General features: G+C 51.2%; 1 protein-coding gene across 4 annotated transcripts; it reads right to left on the minus strand.

Moving 5' to 3' along the window:
• Nucleotides 1-88: 88 nt before the first annotated feature.
• On the minus strand, nt 89-15,859 carry acin1a (apoptotic chromatin condensation inducer 1a). 4 transcript variants are annotated; one of them, XM_030364195.1, is made up of 18 exons: nt 15,693-15,859; nt 14,019-14,084; nt 13,615-13,726; nt 13,474-13,529; nt 10,469-13,267; nt 9,920-10,048; nt 9,396-9,487; nt 7,663-7,720; nt 5,624-5,663; nt 4,884-5,023; nt 4,216-4,407; nt 3,855-4,053; nt 3,510-3,658; nt 3,059-3,166; nt 2,511-2,618; nt 2,064-2,373; nt 1,661-1,764; nt 89-1,449 (listed from the first exon to the last, which is right to left on the minus strand). In XM_030364195.1, exons 1-18 carry the CDS (start codon nt 15,828-15,830, stop codon nt 1,054-1,056), a joined length of 5,196 nt encoding a protein of 1,731 aa, XP_030220055.1. In that variant the 5' UTR covers nt 15,831-15,859; the 3' UTR covers nt 89-1,053. The 4 variants fall into 4 exon arrangements, with proteins under 4 accessions (XP_030220055.1, XP_030220054.1, XP_030220051.1 ...); XM_030364194.1 differs by having other exon boundaries at nt 4,252-4,407; nt 4,884-5,020; nt 15,693-15,858; XM_030364191.1 differs by having other exon boundaries at nt 4,884-5,020; nt 15,693-15,858.
• Between the last annotated feature and the right edge of the window lie 31 nt (nt 15,860-15,890).

The raw sequence follows: 15,890 nt of genomic DNA on the forward strand, positions 1-15,890 counted from the left end.
TATCAATGACCCGGATAAAACGTTATGAATGATAGAAGATTGATTTGGAGATCTTCTAATAAAATGTTGTTTTGACAAAACAATTCCAATCATTTCAAATTTCAGTTTATTTTTTTGTACATTCACCACTTACAGGCGTACTCAAAGCAAAAGACAAAAAAAGAGAAGAAAAACATTTTCAACGTAAATGATAAAATGATTCATAAAGCAACATTAAATCCACTGGTGAAAAAAAAAATTATAATGTATAACGGGGTCTCCTGTCCCGGTATTCATGGCGACTCAGCGAGGAGCGAGAGAATCAGGAGGGAGTGAAGTCAAAAAGGATGGAGGAAGAGAATAGATTAATATATTTAAAAAATAAAAAAAAGATTATTCGGGACATCGTAGCGCCTTGTGTCCTCCGGCCCCCCGGGTCACAAAGCAGGGACACTGGACTGCCTACTAGTTTATCAACTGACGGGGAGGCCTCCCTAGAGCAGCCTCAACACACACACACACACGCACACGCACACACACAAACACACGCACACACACGCCTGACAGAGGGTCGGGATCGGGTCCTTGGGGACCCAACATGCAGCAACACCACAGACTCCTGGCTGCTTCTAAACACTGGCGGTGGCAAAGACATGGATGGATGGAGATTCGTGTTTGGGGGAACTACTGCACTTCTCGGCGGGCGGGGGGGATTGTTACCTGAAGTATGTAGCTTAGTCGTGGCTATACCTTCGAGACCAAAAGAAGACCCCAACAATGACAAAAAAAATGACCGAGGCAAATTGACAAAATATATAAAAAGCCCAAGAGGAGCGTCACGCACAGCACTCGGGGAGCGGAGGCTGTGGTCCGGCGATAAACACAGGGCTGGAAAACAAAGGGGCTGGGGAGGGGAAGGAGACTACATCGGTTGGTCCTCATGTCGGGTCTCGGTCACGTGACCGAGACGTACATTTAGTGACAGACGGAAAACAAAGCGATGGGGTGGGTGGGTAGGTGCGGGTAAGGTTAGAGGAGGCGTTCTTTGAGACGGGTCCATCCCACGGTCGGCTCTTAGCGCCGCCGCTCCCGCGGGTTGCTACGGCTATGGGAGCGCCGGCCCCTGCCTGCATTGCTGCTTCCTCCACCGCCGCCGCTGCTGCCGCCACCTCCGCCGCCACCAGCGCTGCCGCCAGCCCCCGGCCTACGCGACGCCTCCCTGCGTTTGTTCCCGTCCCGCTCCCCTCTGTCCCTCCCGCGGTCCCGCTCCCTCTCTCTCTCCCCGTCTCGGTCCTTGTCTCCCTCGCCCCGCGGCGCCCGCTCTGCCGGCGGCCCGCTGCCCGCCTTCACCCGCTCCTTCCGCTGCTGCTCCTCCTCCTTCCGCTTCTTCTCCTCCTCCTCGTCCTGCTCCTTGCGGTTCCGCTCCCGCTCCTTGGCGCGCTCCGCGTTGGCCGCCTCCCGCAGGGCGAACTGGAGGGCACAACCACACGCCGCTTAGACACAGCCCGCCATCTTATAGAGGGATCTCCTTCGTCATCATCTTCATCATCAGATATCTACCTTTGTCTATAGGGTTATATCTATCTATCATAGCAACGTTCAACAAATGCGGAAGGTTCCCAGTTCAAAACCTGGTCAACCTCTTCATGATAATGATGATCATCATCATGGAGTGTCTCACCGTTTCCTCGGTGAGGGGAAGCCAGTATATACAGGGCGCTGCCTTGGTCTTCTGGAACAGGTCGTCAAGCAGCTTGGCAGGGGGGTCCTCTGCGGCTTTCTCGGCTGAGAAAACACTCCAGATTTAGCATTACCACTGCATGGGTTGGACATGTTTACACGCACGTTGCCTACGCTGGGTTATCAGAATGAGGTCGTACAACGGTGTCTGTAGTTACAGATAACGATTTTGTTAGTGGCCATGAACAGTGTAACACAAGATTATAATTATTCAAAAGATTAGATTATGGCCTCTGACACCTCGAGGCACTTAAAAACGTAAGGTTAACTCCAATCCACTTAACATAAAAAGAGCTCTCCTTTTAAAGTCCCCACATGTTAAGCGGGTCCGGGCCAGCGCTCACCTTTCTTGTCGTTCTTCCTCTCCTTGCTCTTCCCCCGCTCCTTGCGTTTCCGCTCCCTGGAGCGCGAGCGCCGCGGCCCGGCGGCCTTCTCCTCGCCGGCGGGGCCGAACTCCCGCACCTTGTCGCGGTCCCACTCGCGCTCCGTGCGCGCCTGCTCCCGCCGAGCCATCTCCCGCTCGCGCTCCGCCCACTGCTCGCGCTCCGGCAGCAGCGAGGGCGGGCCGGAGGGCGGCCACTGGCGGCCCGGCGCGGACGCCTGGTCCTCGGCGCCGGGCTTCACGCCCGCCCCCAGGTTCTTGTGGAACTCCAGCTGAGGGAGGGAAAGGCCGGTGAGAAGGGCTCGAAGCGTCTGATGGCTTGAGGGTTGCTAAGCAGCAGGGGCGAGGGGCCACTTGGCTCCAGACTGAGGGGACTCCACCAGACTACCCAGAGGGAGGCGGGTCTTACCTCGTCCTGCTGGCAGAACTCCACGCTGAGGACCTTGGGGTTGCTCTGAGGCCACTTGACCCCGTGCAGGGCTGTCCTGGTGGCCACCGCCTCGTCTGGGCTGGAGTACTACACACACACACACACACACACACACACACACACACACCGTGTTCACACTGGGAGGGGGTCTCTGCCTTTTTATGGTCCCACGTTCCCGCAGCGCAATGACCAGGCAGACGCTTCCACGCAGTCGTGAACGGTTATGGTTCTGTGTCAGGTTTTAGTTAGCGGACCAATCACAGCCCTTGCTGCTGCGTCGCCTCAACAGAAGGTTATGATTTTTGGGAGGCGCACGTCCGGCCCTAGGGGTGGACGCAAGGAGAGTCTGAAGGATGTAAGGGGTCCATAACCCCCTTGCGTTGCGGGAACGTGGAACCATAAAAAGCCCTTTGGACAGAGTAGTAGTTGTATATAACACATTGACATCAAAAAATTTACTTACAATTTAAGCAGTGCTAGGTCGTCATGTGTACCATAGGTATGCGTGTGTGTGTGTGTAGACTCACGGTGACGTAGCAGTGAGACTTGATCTTGTCGATCCAGAAGCCCGTGTCCAGCAGGGTCCCTGTCCGGCCCAGCAGCTCCTTCAGCTGGCCCAGGGTGAAGGGCCTTACCTGGACACAACACAGCCACACTCGGGTCAGAGGTCAGCCATTATTGAGCTGGATTACACACCCAACAGGGAAGATGTAGTAGCACCAACGTGTTTTTCTAGTAAACAAGGGTCACTGCAATGCGCTTTACACGTGACGCCCAACACACACACACACACACACACACACACACACACACACACACACACACACACACACACACACACACACACACACACACACACACACACACACACACACACACACACACACACACACACACACACACACACACACACACACACACACACGGAATTTAACCTGCGGCCAGGCTGCAGTCCGGAACGACGGGAGCGCCACTCACCAGATTGGATACGTGCACGATGCTGGACACCTTGCTGCGCGGCGGTGAAGGCTGGCGGGCCGACCGCACGGGGTCGTCGATGGTGATGGTGACCCCTGACCTCTGCTGGCTGATGGAGCGGCGGACCGGGGCGTCGCCGCTGGGGGTCACTGGGGGGGGGGTAAAACACTCAGCACTGATGTTTGGACTACAAATGGACTTCAGTGTAGTGCAAAGACCCATGAACTACCCACAAGTAGTTAGTTTTGCAAGAGAGCAAAAGGTTCTATCAACTTAAAAACAGCTTAGTACGTGTCGACTATGTGGAATTACACTGAGGTGCGCGTGTGGCGACTGGTCACTTACCAGTGTTCATTTCCACATCAGGGCTGGTGTGCGTTGGCGACTGAGTCTCCATGATGCCAGAGATGGAGACGTCCGTCTTCTCCTCTGGGGTTTTCGTCCGGTCCTTGCCTCCCTTCTGGACCTCCTTCTCCTGGGTCTCCTCCCGTCGACTCCTCTTCGCCTCCTTCTGCCCGTTCTCCTGGCTCTCCAGCGGGACAACCTGTAGATGCAGAGGACATGGACCTCAGAAGTGACTCTGATTGCTAAAATGATAACAAAAAGTACCCCCATGATAACACAATATGATAATATCTTAAATTTCTGATAAATCAATGTCATTTTTTTATTGCCTATATCGGCCTCGGGCCCTAAAATCCCGTACCGGCCGGGTTCCGCTCTGAAAGCCTGGATCTCGAACCTGAGTGACGGTGCGTCGGATCTGGAGGTCCTGGTCGGGCTGCTCCCTCTCCTCCTCCTCCATCTCCTCCTCGGCCCCGGAGAGGACAGCTTCCTCTGGGTGGAGGTCCACCACCGCATCCTGCCCAGCCCCGGGCTTCATGTCCGGGATCAGAGACTGGAAGGAAACCCAAGAGGAGAGAAAATCTAAAACACTGCCACTTCCCCCACCAAGTGGAAGGAATATTGATGAAGGCATACACATAAATATTGATTTTGGAGTAAGAAAAATAGATCACACGTCCACGCCCATATCAGATAGCATCTAACTATTGGCATGTTGACTAAAGTGAAAGAAATAAAGACTCGCTGTCGAGTGATTTAGCAGCTGCTTTGATCCAAAGTGCCACTGTAATTCAACAGGAGCAGGTCGCGGTTTGGGCATCTTGCCTACGGTATTCTACAGGTCCTCTGTGGACATGGAGGTAGGGGTTAGAACCCACAACCTGTTGGCTGGCAGTCCAACGACCACCACACTACCCGGCCTCCCCTTACCCATCGGTACAGCACTGGGCAACGGTAACGTGGCTGCTAGAGGGCGGCGCTGTGCCTCCACTCAGGCCTAGGACCAGGGACCTAGGACCAGGGACCTACCTTGAGGGACTCCGTGGTGATGCTGATGGAGGGCTTCTTGGCCGTGACCGCTGTGCTGGAGCCCCACCTCCTCTTGCGCGCGGCTCCAGAGTCTCCATCGCCGTCGGCTGACGTGGGCCCAGGGGACACCTTGCTGCCTGCTAGGTCAAAGAGGGGGGGGGGGGGAGTAAGCTTTAATAACATCATGGGAGGGCAACGCAAGCTTCAGAGGTGGAGCCATGTACCATGGACCCGCTAGTGTTGGAGTACAAAAGTACAAAAATGTCATCTTTACACTGAAGCTCCTCAAACATCGCATCTTTAACATTTAACAAGATCATCCGCACTAAGTTTTTACTATATTATTTTCAGTGTTTCCCCACACACTGTATGGTTAAGGCTGCCTTAACATAATATATATACATATATAAACACATGTATATATTTTATTATTATTATTTTTATATATATTTTTTTTTTAATTATTATGCATTTACAAAGTACAAAACTCCCGTAGGGAAAGAAAACATACTTCCATTAGGTACAAAAAATAAAGATATATAATGCATCGTTTATACTGTTCAAAACAATAGTCGTTCTACTTTAACCCTCACCGAAGACCGCAGGGCCACGAGACAAACCATCTCCAACAATGAACCGGTATTTGCACCATAAACCGTCCAACAGGTAGAGGGCCTCAGTAAATTAAGTGATAGATGTGGCTGGTAGGTATTGCTGCCCCGAGGGGAGGATGTACTCACTGCTGAGGGAGATCCTCCGGGCAGAGAAGGCCTTGGGAGTCTGTAACAGAGAACAGACAGGAAGAGCCCCAGGGAACAGGGGGAGCGAGGTGAGTGAAACACCCCAGGAGGAACACATCACTACAGGCTGGCAAAGGACGAGTTGGAGGGGGGAGAGGTAGAACGAAAGGGGGGGGAATAAGGATATAAAAAAAGGACAGAGTGGTCGATAGAAACTGCAACACTTGATCCAACAAGAGTCTGTGGACAGTGTTAGGCGGTACACCATGGTTAAATGTGTACAAGTGATGAAGCAGACTGCCTGAGAGGACGCCTTGCGTCCCCATGGTAAGTCATAGGTATGTCTTTGCACGGGTATGCTTAGCCAGAGGGAAGAAATGTACGAGCCACGCCCCAGGTCGTAATTGCAGTTTCTATTGGACACACAACCCAACCAATGGCGGTACTGCAGTTTAAATGCCATCGAGCTACAAGATTACTAAGATTGTCAAATAATAAAAAAAACTGAAGCAGGGTTACTTTCAGAACTATCATCTGATTAAACCTAGTTTAACTTAAATTACGTTTTTGATTAAAACTGCAGTAGCCATATTAAAAAAATATATAAACATTTTCCCCCCAAAATGATGGTGTTAACACTCCCCTGCCCCGCATAAGCTACAGAGAAGTCTGACTGAAAACTTAGCATTCTCTACAATAAACAACCTAAGTCTGAAAAACATTGAGAAAATGTCTACTTATTCCCTGGTACCACTGACACCTGATCCTTACTGGGTTGGAAATGGCCCAATCACGACTGCATGTACTGCATTTAGGCAACAAGGGGTCCAATCATAGGTGGCTGAGATGTTTGGGTGGAAACCTGAGCGAGCTGGTTGGTTGGCCGGATGTGTTTAAGAGTTCCCGGGGGTGGCAGCCTGAGAACGCCTTTATAACAAGGCATCCATTTTAGCATTTGTCCTTTTTTTCTTTATTTGCCCGTTGCGGCGGACTCATCCTTATCACCGCAACGTGGTGTCCGATTGGATGAACCGGAAGCAGCGTGATGAGGAATGCATGAATGTCCGTTAAACTCTTCCGCTCACCACGCCCCAAGGACCGTGGATATTCATACCGATTGTCCAGAAGTAGCAGAACAAGACCAGTCTCTTCATGATTCAGGGGTTCCATTCTGAAGATGAAGGGAACCCCCCCCGGATAGTCCAGCCAGCGAACAACTGCTCCGACAGATGCGCTCCAAATTAATACGCTCCACTCTGGCCCACAGTCTTCTGTAACTTCAGTGTGGGACAGAAGTGTCTGACGTATTCTGGGTTGTCGCGAGGATTCCCAAACAGTCGTTTAACGTTGCGTCTTCAACCACCCCCTAGCGAGCGTGCTTAGGGGTGGCTCTGCGGGTCACCAACCAGGGGAGACAGATGAGCCGACTTGGCAACGTCCGCCTTCCCCGTCGGTCCAACCAGTGAATCTGGCCAGCCAGCTCCATGACACGAGGGCATTTTGCTGCCGGCACTGTCCGTCTACAGCGCAGACCCGAGGGGGGCTATCTGTGTTCAACCCAGGGTTCTTGGGGGACAGTGGAACAGTGCAGCGTGGTAGTAGTAGTAGTAGTGGCAGAAGTAGTGTGCCGGTACCATTAGGGGCAATGGAAGAGGCATGAGCACCTTTATAACAAAGCAATCAAGTGGGTTTTAAACATCAGCCACAATGATAATATGCCCTTGCTGCCTCTGTCTAAGACAGCAAAGGTTTTGAAAAACACAGCCAAATCATCAATGTGTATGCTACATCTATGCATTCTACAGCTTGTTGAAAGGGGCTCATTTTTATCCAAATTATTATTTAAGAAAAAAGGCTCTACGGTTTCCAATTGCATTTATCACAACTCAGATGAATCGAATTCACTTCAAAACTAAAGACATATGGTCTGAAAGCTAAAGTGGCAAAAAAAGAAAAAAATAGCAACCGACTAAATCTGTGAAAGAAATAAAGTAAATGGATGATACGTTGGTTTGGTGGTGGTCTCCTCTGTGCCTTACCTCATCGTTGGTCTCTTGGACAAGCTCAGCCTCCGCCATGCTACTCTCCTTCAGGACCCTGTAGGGTTCGCACAGTACACGACAGGAGGTTAAGTCACTACTCATTAGTATTTAAGAAGACCACTGAAATCCAGCTTTTACAGCGTTCGCGAATTAACAGCCTCATCTGTACTCGGTTATAACTCCAGACGTCTGTGATATAAAAACGCCCTCAGCGTTATTGAGGGGCGAGACAATCAATGCGCTTCATTTGCATACGCGACAGCGCATTTCACCGTGACGTTCGCTGTTTACAAATACTGTCATAGCTTTGGCGTCAAAACAAATGCTTTGCCCGTTGTCTTTCGTATCGAAGGAATATTGTAAAATAGCCAAGCGATATCATACGTCTTGCTTGCTTGAGTCAACCCCCACCAAAAAAAAAGGCACGGAAGGCACGATGCATACTGTTACATGATGGCACGTTGGACATTGCCTCGTTCCCCCAGTGCGCAAGTTAATCACTCAGCCTACTCCCGTTCTAAAAGGTAAATCCTCTCCGGGGAACTTGGTTTATTTTGTCAGGCACTTAAAATAGAAGCAAGCGCTACGTTGCTGCTGAAAAAATAAGACTGCGACGAGGCACAACCGCTCCTCCTACCTTTCGCGCTCTCTCGCACACTAGACTACTCCGCTCTCAAAGCATTTCCCTCGACTGCCAGTACAACCTGGTGCGTACCAAACGACGCCGCCTAGCTTGCAATATCTTATTTAAGCTCGTCAATAAAACGATATTAAATAGGTTAGCTGTTAACCAAATCCTGTACCGCAGCCATATTGGTGCGATTGAAAATGATTTTTTTTAAAGGACCCGAATGTTCGTTCACACCGGCGTCAAGGCAGGCTTACACATTGCCTGAAAGGAATTCAATTCGTCTTCCCTGGCTCGGTTCGACGACCAACTGAGTGTGAGCTGCACTACAAACTACTAAACAGGGCCCGTGTTAAATGTCATATATATATATATATATATAGTAATAATAAGTTATCTAATGTTGACTGCTATTCAAAACTTAACGTTAATGCAGCGCAAGTCTCATTTCATCAAATATATGAACCCCTAAATTGACTAAAGTAAATCCGTCAAAAATCATCCAGTCAGAGTGTGTGTTGGTGTGTATATATAAAAACACCTCTTGGATTAATGAGTGTTATGCCATACACATTATATAGGAAGCCAGAGACAGATAATTATGAGCATAATATAGACTACAGAGCGAACACATGCAGCGTCTCAACCGGGTCTCTTAATGTCGCACAGACCATAACTGCTAATGGCCCCACACACACACACACACACACACACACACACACACACACACACACACACACACACACACACACACACACACACACACCAAGTTTGTATCCGGGGAAAAAGCCAGATGGCATGAACAGCACACGCATATCAAACCATGTTTGAACATTTTGAAACACAAGCAGGGCACTTTACACAGTATATTGTGTAAAATAGGAAGTATTCTATATTTGTAATGTGATGGAATGGACTTGAATGTAAGGTTTACTACAGCTGAAGAAAGCAGGGCTAGGGCTCCATTAGCCACGTAGTTTTTCTTTACAAGCAAATATTGAATGAAACGTGTGTATCGGTGTGTATTTGACTGAGTGAGTGCGTCTTGATTTTATTGCACACATCTTTGTTACAAAACAGGAAGAAATCAACAGAACCAGACCTTGGCTTGTCTTTCTTCTGCTCTGATTTCTCTTCCTCCTTTGTCGCTGCTGGGGTCTTCTGGTCCTCGGCAGGTGGTCCAACCACAGTTTTCTGTTTCGTTCAAGAAGTCATCCACAAAGTTAGGTCAGGAAAGTAAGATCCCTTGAAACTCTACGATTTAAAATTATACATTTTAGAGTGTAATATTTGTGGGAAGTTTGTCAGTCGCTGCATTCAATTCATATAACATGATATTTTGCAAGTGAATATTTCAGGGAGAAAAAAATATAAATATATTGAGTTTATTTTTGATTGCAGTATAAATGTAGCAAAGTAGGCACGTATATTATATGTCATGCAATTGTGTACTAGTCTTTATCTAGTTATAACAAACATGTCTATTATTATAAAAACTGAATGCAGTATATTTGGAATGCATCATATTACAGAACCAAGGCCCTTTTTTTTTGGCCAAACTCAATATTGGTATCCTGTGGTTCTGGTGAAGCGTCTAAACAGACAGTGAAAACAGAGGAAACTGACCTCGCTGTGCAGCTTGACACCAGACCCGCCCCCTTCTGCTTTGGTGAGGGAGGCTCTAGTCGTTTCATTGGCTTGAGGACCACCATCCGCCCTGCGCTTAGGAGACGCCTTGCGCTGGGCCTTCTTCTCCTGAGAGTGAGAGAGGAAGGAAGGAAGGAAGGAAGGAAGGAAGGAAGGAAGGAAGGAAGGAAGGAAGGAAGGAAGCAGTTAGGATGGATAGACAGTAACTCTAGTCCTTTTCTGCTACATTATCTTTTTCTAGTATGGTATTAGTTATATTCTTTATTTTTTTCCAATATATAGTAAATATAAAAAGTACATATACATACTGCTAATTAATAACCTTAAGCTCAAAAAGAGAATGGTGAAAAGGCCACAAATCTAATATCAAAAATGTAGATTTAACATTACTCCTGACTACCAGGGGGAGGGCAGGAAGTAACCATTCAAATATAACCCATGACTACCCCAACGCCAGACCTCAATGGAAGCAGTTCTCCCTGAATAGAACCGTGGTGACCCACCAGCGGCGGCCTGTGATGGACTCACCTGACTCTTTCCCCGCGATGACGAAGACGAGCTGGAGGACCCAGACGAGGACGACCCAGAGTCCGAAGAGGAGGAGTCGCTGGAGGAGGACCTCTTCCTCTGGCGTTTGGGTTTCTCCTTCTCCCCTTCTCCCTGCAGGGCTGCCACCTTCGGGACGGAGGGGGCCCTGTCTTGCTCCGCCTCTTTCTTGGGGGGCTCTTGGGCAACTGGGGGTCGGTCTGCAGACTCTGGCTTTGGCCCGTCCACTGGGGCCGCTGGCGGGAGGGCGGGCCCTTCTTTGTCGGCCCAGGGCCGCGCCTTGGTCGGGGAGGTGATGGGGGAGCCCTGGGGCGGCGGGGTGTCTGAGAAGGTGCGGGGCCGCTTTATGGCCACGGAGCCGGAGGACGCGGCCGGGGGCTGTGCCGGAGTGTCCCGCAGGAAGCGGAACTTCTTGACGGAGGACTGGGGCGACAGAGGGGTGGCTGGTTCTGAATGCTCCCCTGGGCCAGTTCCACCGGGCGCCTGGGACTCGGGCTGGTCCACCTTGCTGGCTGCTCCCACGGAGATCTGCGGCGGAGTGGTCAGGAGGTTCAGACCAATGTCCCGGCCGCGCTTGGATGGAGGGAGGTGACTTTCCCTCTCCCTGTCGGCCATCTTAGCCTTGTCTCGCTGCTCCTGCGCCTCCTTCTCCCGTCTTTCATGTTCCAGGGTATTTTTTTTCTCCTCCCTCTCCTTCTCCTCTTGCTTCTTGTTCAGCGCACTCTCCTCCTCCTCCCTCTCTTTCTTTAGGACCCTCTCCTTCTCCTCTCTCTCCTTCTTTAGGACTCTGTCCCTCTCTTCCCTCTCCTCCCTCTCTTTCTTTTGCACTCTCTCCTTCTCCTCCCTCTCCTTCTCTTCCTTGAGAGCCCTCTCCTCCCTCTCTTTCTTAAGCGCCCTTTCCCTCTCCTCCCTCTCATTCTGTTCCTTGAGGGCCCTCTCCTCCCGCTCTTTCTTAAGCACTCTCTCCTTCTCCTCCCTCTCCCTCTCTTGCTTTAGGGCCCTTTCCTTCTCCTCACGCTCCTTCTCCAGGGCTCTCTCCCTCTGGAGTGTCTCGGCTCTCTCTCGCTCCACCCTCTCCTGCTCTTCTGCGCGTTTCCTCTCCAGCTCTGCCTTCTCCATCCTCTCTCGTTCGCGTGCTGCCTCTCTCTCTGCCCTCTCCTTCTCCTCCCGCTCCTGTGCTTTCTCTTTCTCCATCCGTTGCTGCTCCTGTGCCTTCTCTCTCTCCATCCGTTGCTGCTCCAGGGCCTTCTCTCTCTCCACCCGTTGCTGCTCCAGGGCCTTCTCTCTCTCCATCCGTTGCTGCTCCTGTGCCTTCTCTCTCTCCATCCGTTGCTGCTCTAGAGCATTCTGTCTCTCCATCCTCTCTGCTTCCTCCTTCTCTCGTAGCAGACGCTCCTGCTCCAGCGCTCGCTCCCTCTGTAGTCTCTCCTGCTCCAAGGCTCGTTCTCTCGCCAGCCTCTCCATCTCTTCCCTCTCCCGGGCCAGGGCCTGCTCTCTCTCTAACCGCTGTTGTTCCACAAATCTCTCCCTCTCGATCCTCTCCTTCTCTTCCCTCTCCCTAGCGAGCTCCTGAGCCCTTTCCCTCTCCTCTCTTTCCCTCTGCAAAGCCCTCTCTCTCTCCTCTCTTTCCCGCCGAGCAGCCCGCTCCAGCTCCAGCTTCTCCAGTTGAAGGGCCCTCTCTCGTTCCTCCCTCTCTTTGGCGAGGGCCAACTCTCTCTCCAGTCTCTCGCGCTCCAGAGCAAGATCCCTCTCCTGTCTCTCCCGCTCCAGGGCCAGCTCCCGCTCCCTCTGCAGGGCCCTCTCCTGCTCCTCCCGCTGCAAGGCCCTCTGTCGCTCTATCCTCTCCCGCTCCAACGCCTTCTCCCTCTCCTGCTCTTCCTCCACCATCCTCTGCCTCTCTCGTCTCTCCATCTCCAGGGCCTTCTCCCTCTCCAGCAGCACCTCCCTGTCGTCCGCCGCCGTGGCGCGGAGCACGCCCACTGGGCCCTGGCTGCCGAGGCCTCCGTGTACCCCCTGCATGCCGCCGGGGATCATGGGAAAGGAGACGCTGGCGATGGCGGCCGCAGTGTTGGCCGTGTGTGTGATGGCGGTGAAGGGTTGGGCTAATGCTGCGGCGGCGGCGGCACCGTTGTCCGTGGGCTCTCCGGCGGCACCGTGCCACCCGGCGCCCGAGAAGGCCCCCTCGGACGCCATTTTGCGGGCCAGCAGGGTGAGGGGCCCGGGGGGCTTCCGCTCTCTGCTCTGGGGCTCCGGGCTGCTGCTGCGGCTGCTGGACGACCCGGAGCTGGAGCTGCTGGAGGCGCGCTGGCGGGCGGGGGCCTCATCCGGGCTCGGGGGGCTTTGTTTGGGGGTGTCGGGCAGCGGGTAGGACAGCTCCGGGGGAGGGGAGGGCGGCGGCGTGGGCTGGCGGAGCTGCGGGGAGAGGAGGGAGGGGATGTGCTGAGGCGGCTGGCGGGACGCCTCCGAGCGCTCTCTGGCCGCCGACCTCCGTGCCGCCGTCCTCCTGGTGGGCTCCCCGGGGCCCCGCCTCCGCTCGCCCCACGCCTCTTCGTCCGCGTCGTCGTCGTCGCCGTCGTCACTGTCGTCGTCGTCGCTGTCGACCGCGGCCTGCCCAGACGGGGGGGCGCGCTCCGCGGCGGCGCTGTGCGTGGACACGGCGCTGGGGACGGGGCCGGCGGGCTGACCAGACATGTTCGCCTCCTGGTGGGCGGGGCCCGCCAGCCCCTCGCCGTCCGCGGGGCCGAGGGGCTTGTGGTGTTCGACGGGCACTGGCGCTGCCTCCTGGTAAATACGGGAAAAGCAGCTGACTTTGAGTATGTTGTGACCCTCCGTGCCAGAGCATGCGTCTCCTATTCCTCCCGCTATAACCCCTCCCCACCACAAACATGCAAGAGAGCAGAAGAGCCGGCGGCGCCCCTGCATGCAGATTATGAATGTCCCTTTTGAATGGAAAAAGTATTTGATTAAAAAGTTAAAAGGGGTCTAACCTGGGAGGGAGCAGGACACGGAGCGCTGTTGTTGACGCTTGTGTTTTCTTCGGGTTCTGTGAAGGTGAAAGCATTTCAATGACTCTTCCTGTGTGTGTGCGTGTGTGTGTGTGTGTGCCATTGATTGGTGGCAAGCTTTACCTTCGGGGTCCCCAGCTTCCCTGGCCTCCCTCTCAAGGCGCTGTCGGAGGAGCTCTTGCTGCTTGGCGAGGTACTGCTTGATGAAGCTGTTCTGGCTCATCTCCTCCCCGATCTACAACCGCAGCAGCAGCAGAGCATTGAAAAACTGTTGCAGGTGGCCCAGTAGTGTGCCAGCCACATAGCCCAGACATCCTGCTATGCTCATACGTTATTTCCTCTCTCTTTCATGTCAGACCTGGACTCTCAGAATAAAAACCCATTCATTACAGGTCAAGCAAATGATCAGTGACTGATTGTTGACATAGACGCAGTTTTCTTCATATGGCTTCATGGGCTTATGACATTATTGACAACGGAACCACATGTACCAACAGTTGTAGCAGCTGGTACGCTTTGTTACCCACCTGGGAGTTGGGCTGCAGTCCACTGTGAGGGGTGGAGGTGCGCTGGAGGTTCTCCAGCATGAGGGCCTGTTGTTGGAGAGAAGAAGGGAGACGATTTGATTCCCTTGTTATTTACTGCACAAACATTGAAAGCGTTTGTAAATACTCCATTATGTTAATTACACTGACGTTCTAATTAATATAAATGGATTTCCAATGGATTAGATATCGAAAAAAGTTCCATGAACAATTGGTGTGTTTGTACAACCGTGTGCACAGCATTTGTTTATTTCAAAGCATTGTTAAATGGGACTGAGCCATAAAGCAGAAACCAGGCATGCTATGATTAAGGCCAAATGTTTTACATTGTAGAACAAATTAAGACGAAAGTAAATTAATTGACAAGTCGATAGACCAAGCTTCTTCCGTTGGAACGCCTCATTGATTAAACGGAACAATCCATACAGAAGACAGCACAGACAATATAAAAGCGCCCCTTCTCTTCTGAAATAGATGTCAATGGGTCAACAGAGAGACATACACGTTCAAACTATCTCAACACTTCCAGAAAAATGGCTTCCGGCCAGGTTAGACAACACAGACATTCTTAACACCACAAGGAAGCAATAACTACAGTTCAATAATATGGCGGGACATAAGTAACACTCTCATTAGAAGAAGAAATTCAGGAATGAAAGAGACAAACGAAGGGACCGATCAAAAGTACAATTGCAATTAATGCAACTAAAATAATAATGCGTCTGAATACTATAAACAACTATTCTTAATATTACATTTACATTGCTGACATTCACCACGAACATTTTGGGGCAAAAAATAATTGATAGTCAACTGAAGCTAGTTTAATTCATTCGTTTTAGTTCATTTTGTACTTTAGGCTATTTATATTGCATTTGCCAAACATGATTTAAAGTGGTGGGAAACAGACAAGTGTCATTTATAGTCTTCAACGTATTTATCCGATGTACATAGATATAGATAACTACATAAAAGGTTTATATTGTATAAATATCTAGACACTTTGAAGAAATACTACTAACAAGGACGTGCATGTTGTGTTTATACAGCGTAACACCTCCGATAGACGTAAACAAAACCGCTCACACACGCGGAAGCTCGCAAACTTCAGCAACAGCGGGTGCGTATTTAGTTCAGTAACAAACATTCACATTGTTGCATCGACATTCGATTTGTTGCCATTGTTTAATTTCAGCTCAGCAAACTACAGCCGCTTTTCATCACCGACCAAGTTAAAGTATTTACTTAACCTCCCCCCCACCCGTTTTTTTTTTTTTTTATGGAGCAACAACGCGCGGATTCGACTTCTCTAAACACACATCAGCGGCGGCGGCAAGTCAGCAACTACGGCCACCGCTCTACTAGCCGCTACACAGAGCGGTAGCCCCACAGAACACACAGTCCCATATTTAACTCGTGTAACCCTGGCTGCAGATGCAGGCAAGACGAAGCCATGTTGTGATGCATCACGGAGAGAAGGCGCGATTAAACCGTATCGCTCTTTAAATGATTTTTTGATTGTGTTTGCATTGATAAAAGCAACTGCTACCTTGGTAGCGTAGCAGTTGTCGGCCTTCTAGACAAGCATCAGCCCGTCGGTTCGTAAACGTTAGTTAGCGTGCAGCCGCGGCGATGGCGAAAACGCGCCGAACTCACCCCTTTGAGTCTTTTGACGAGTGCATTTTTCGGTCCACTTTTAGAGAGTCCTCGTTCCTCGAGAGCAGCTTTTAAGTCCGCCACCCGAAGAGAGTTTAGCGGTCTCCCGTCCAGCGTAACGTCTTCAAGGTCCGCCATTTTCCGATCCTCTAGTTCGTTCCCAGCTAGAGTAGTGAGCTACGCCTTCCTTCACCCGCG

This window comes from Gadus morhua, chromosome 8, assembly GCF_902167405.1.
Source record: "Gadus morhua chromosome 8, gadMor3.0, whole genome shotgun sequence".
Lineage (NCBI taxonomy): Eukaryota > Metazoa > Chordata > Actinopteri > Gadiformes > Gadidae > Gadus > Gadus morhua.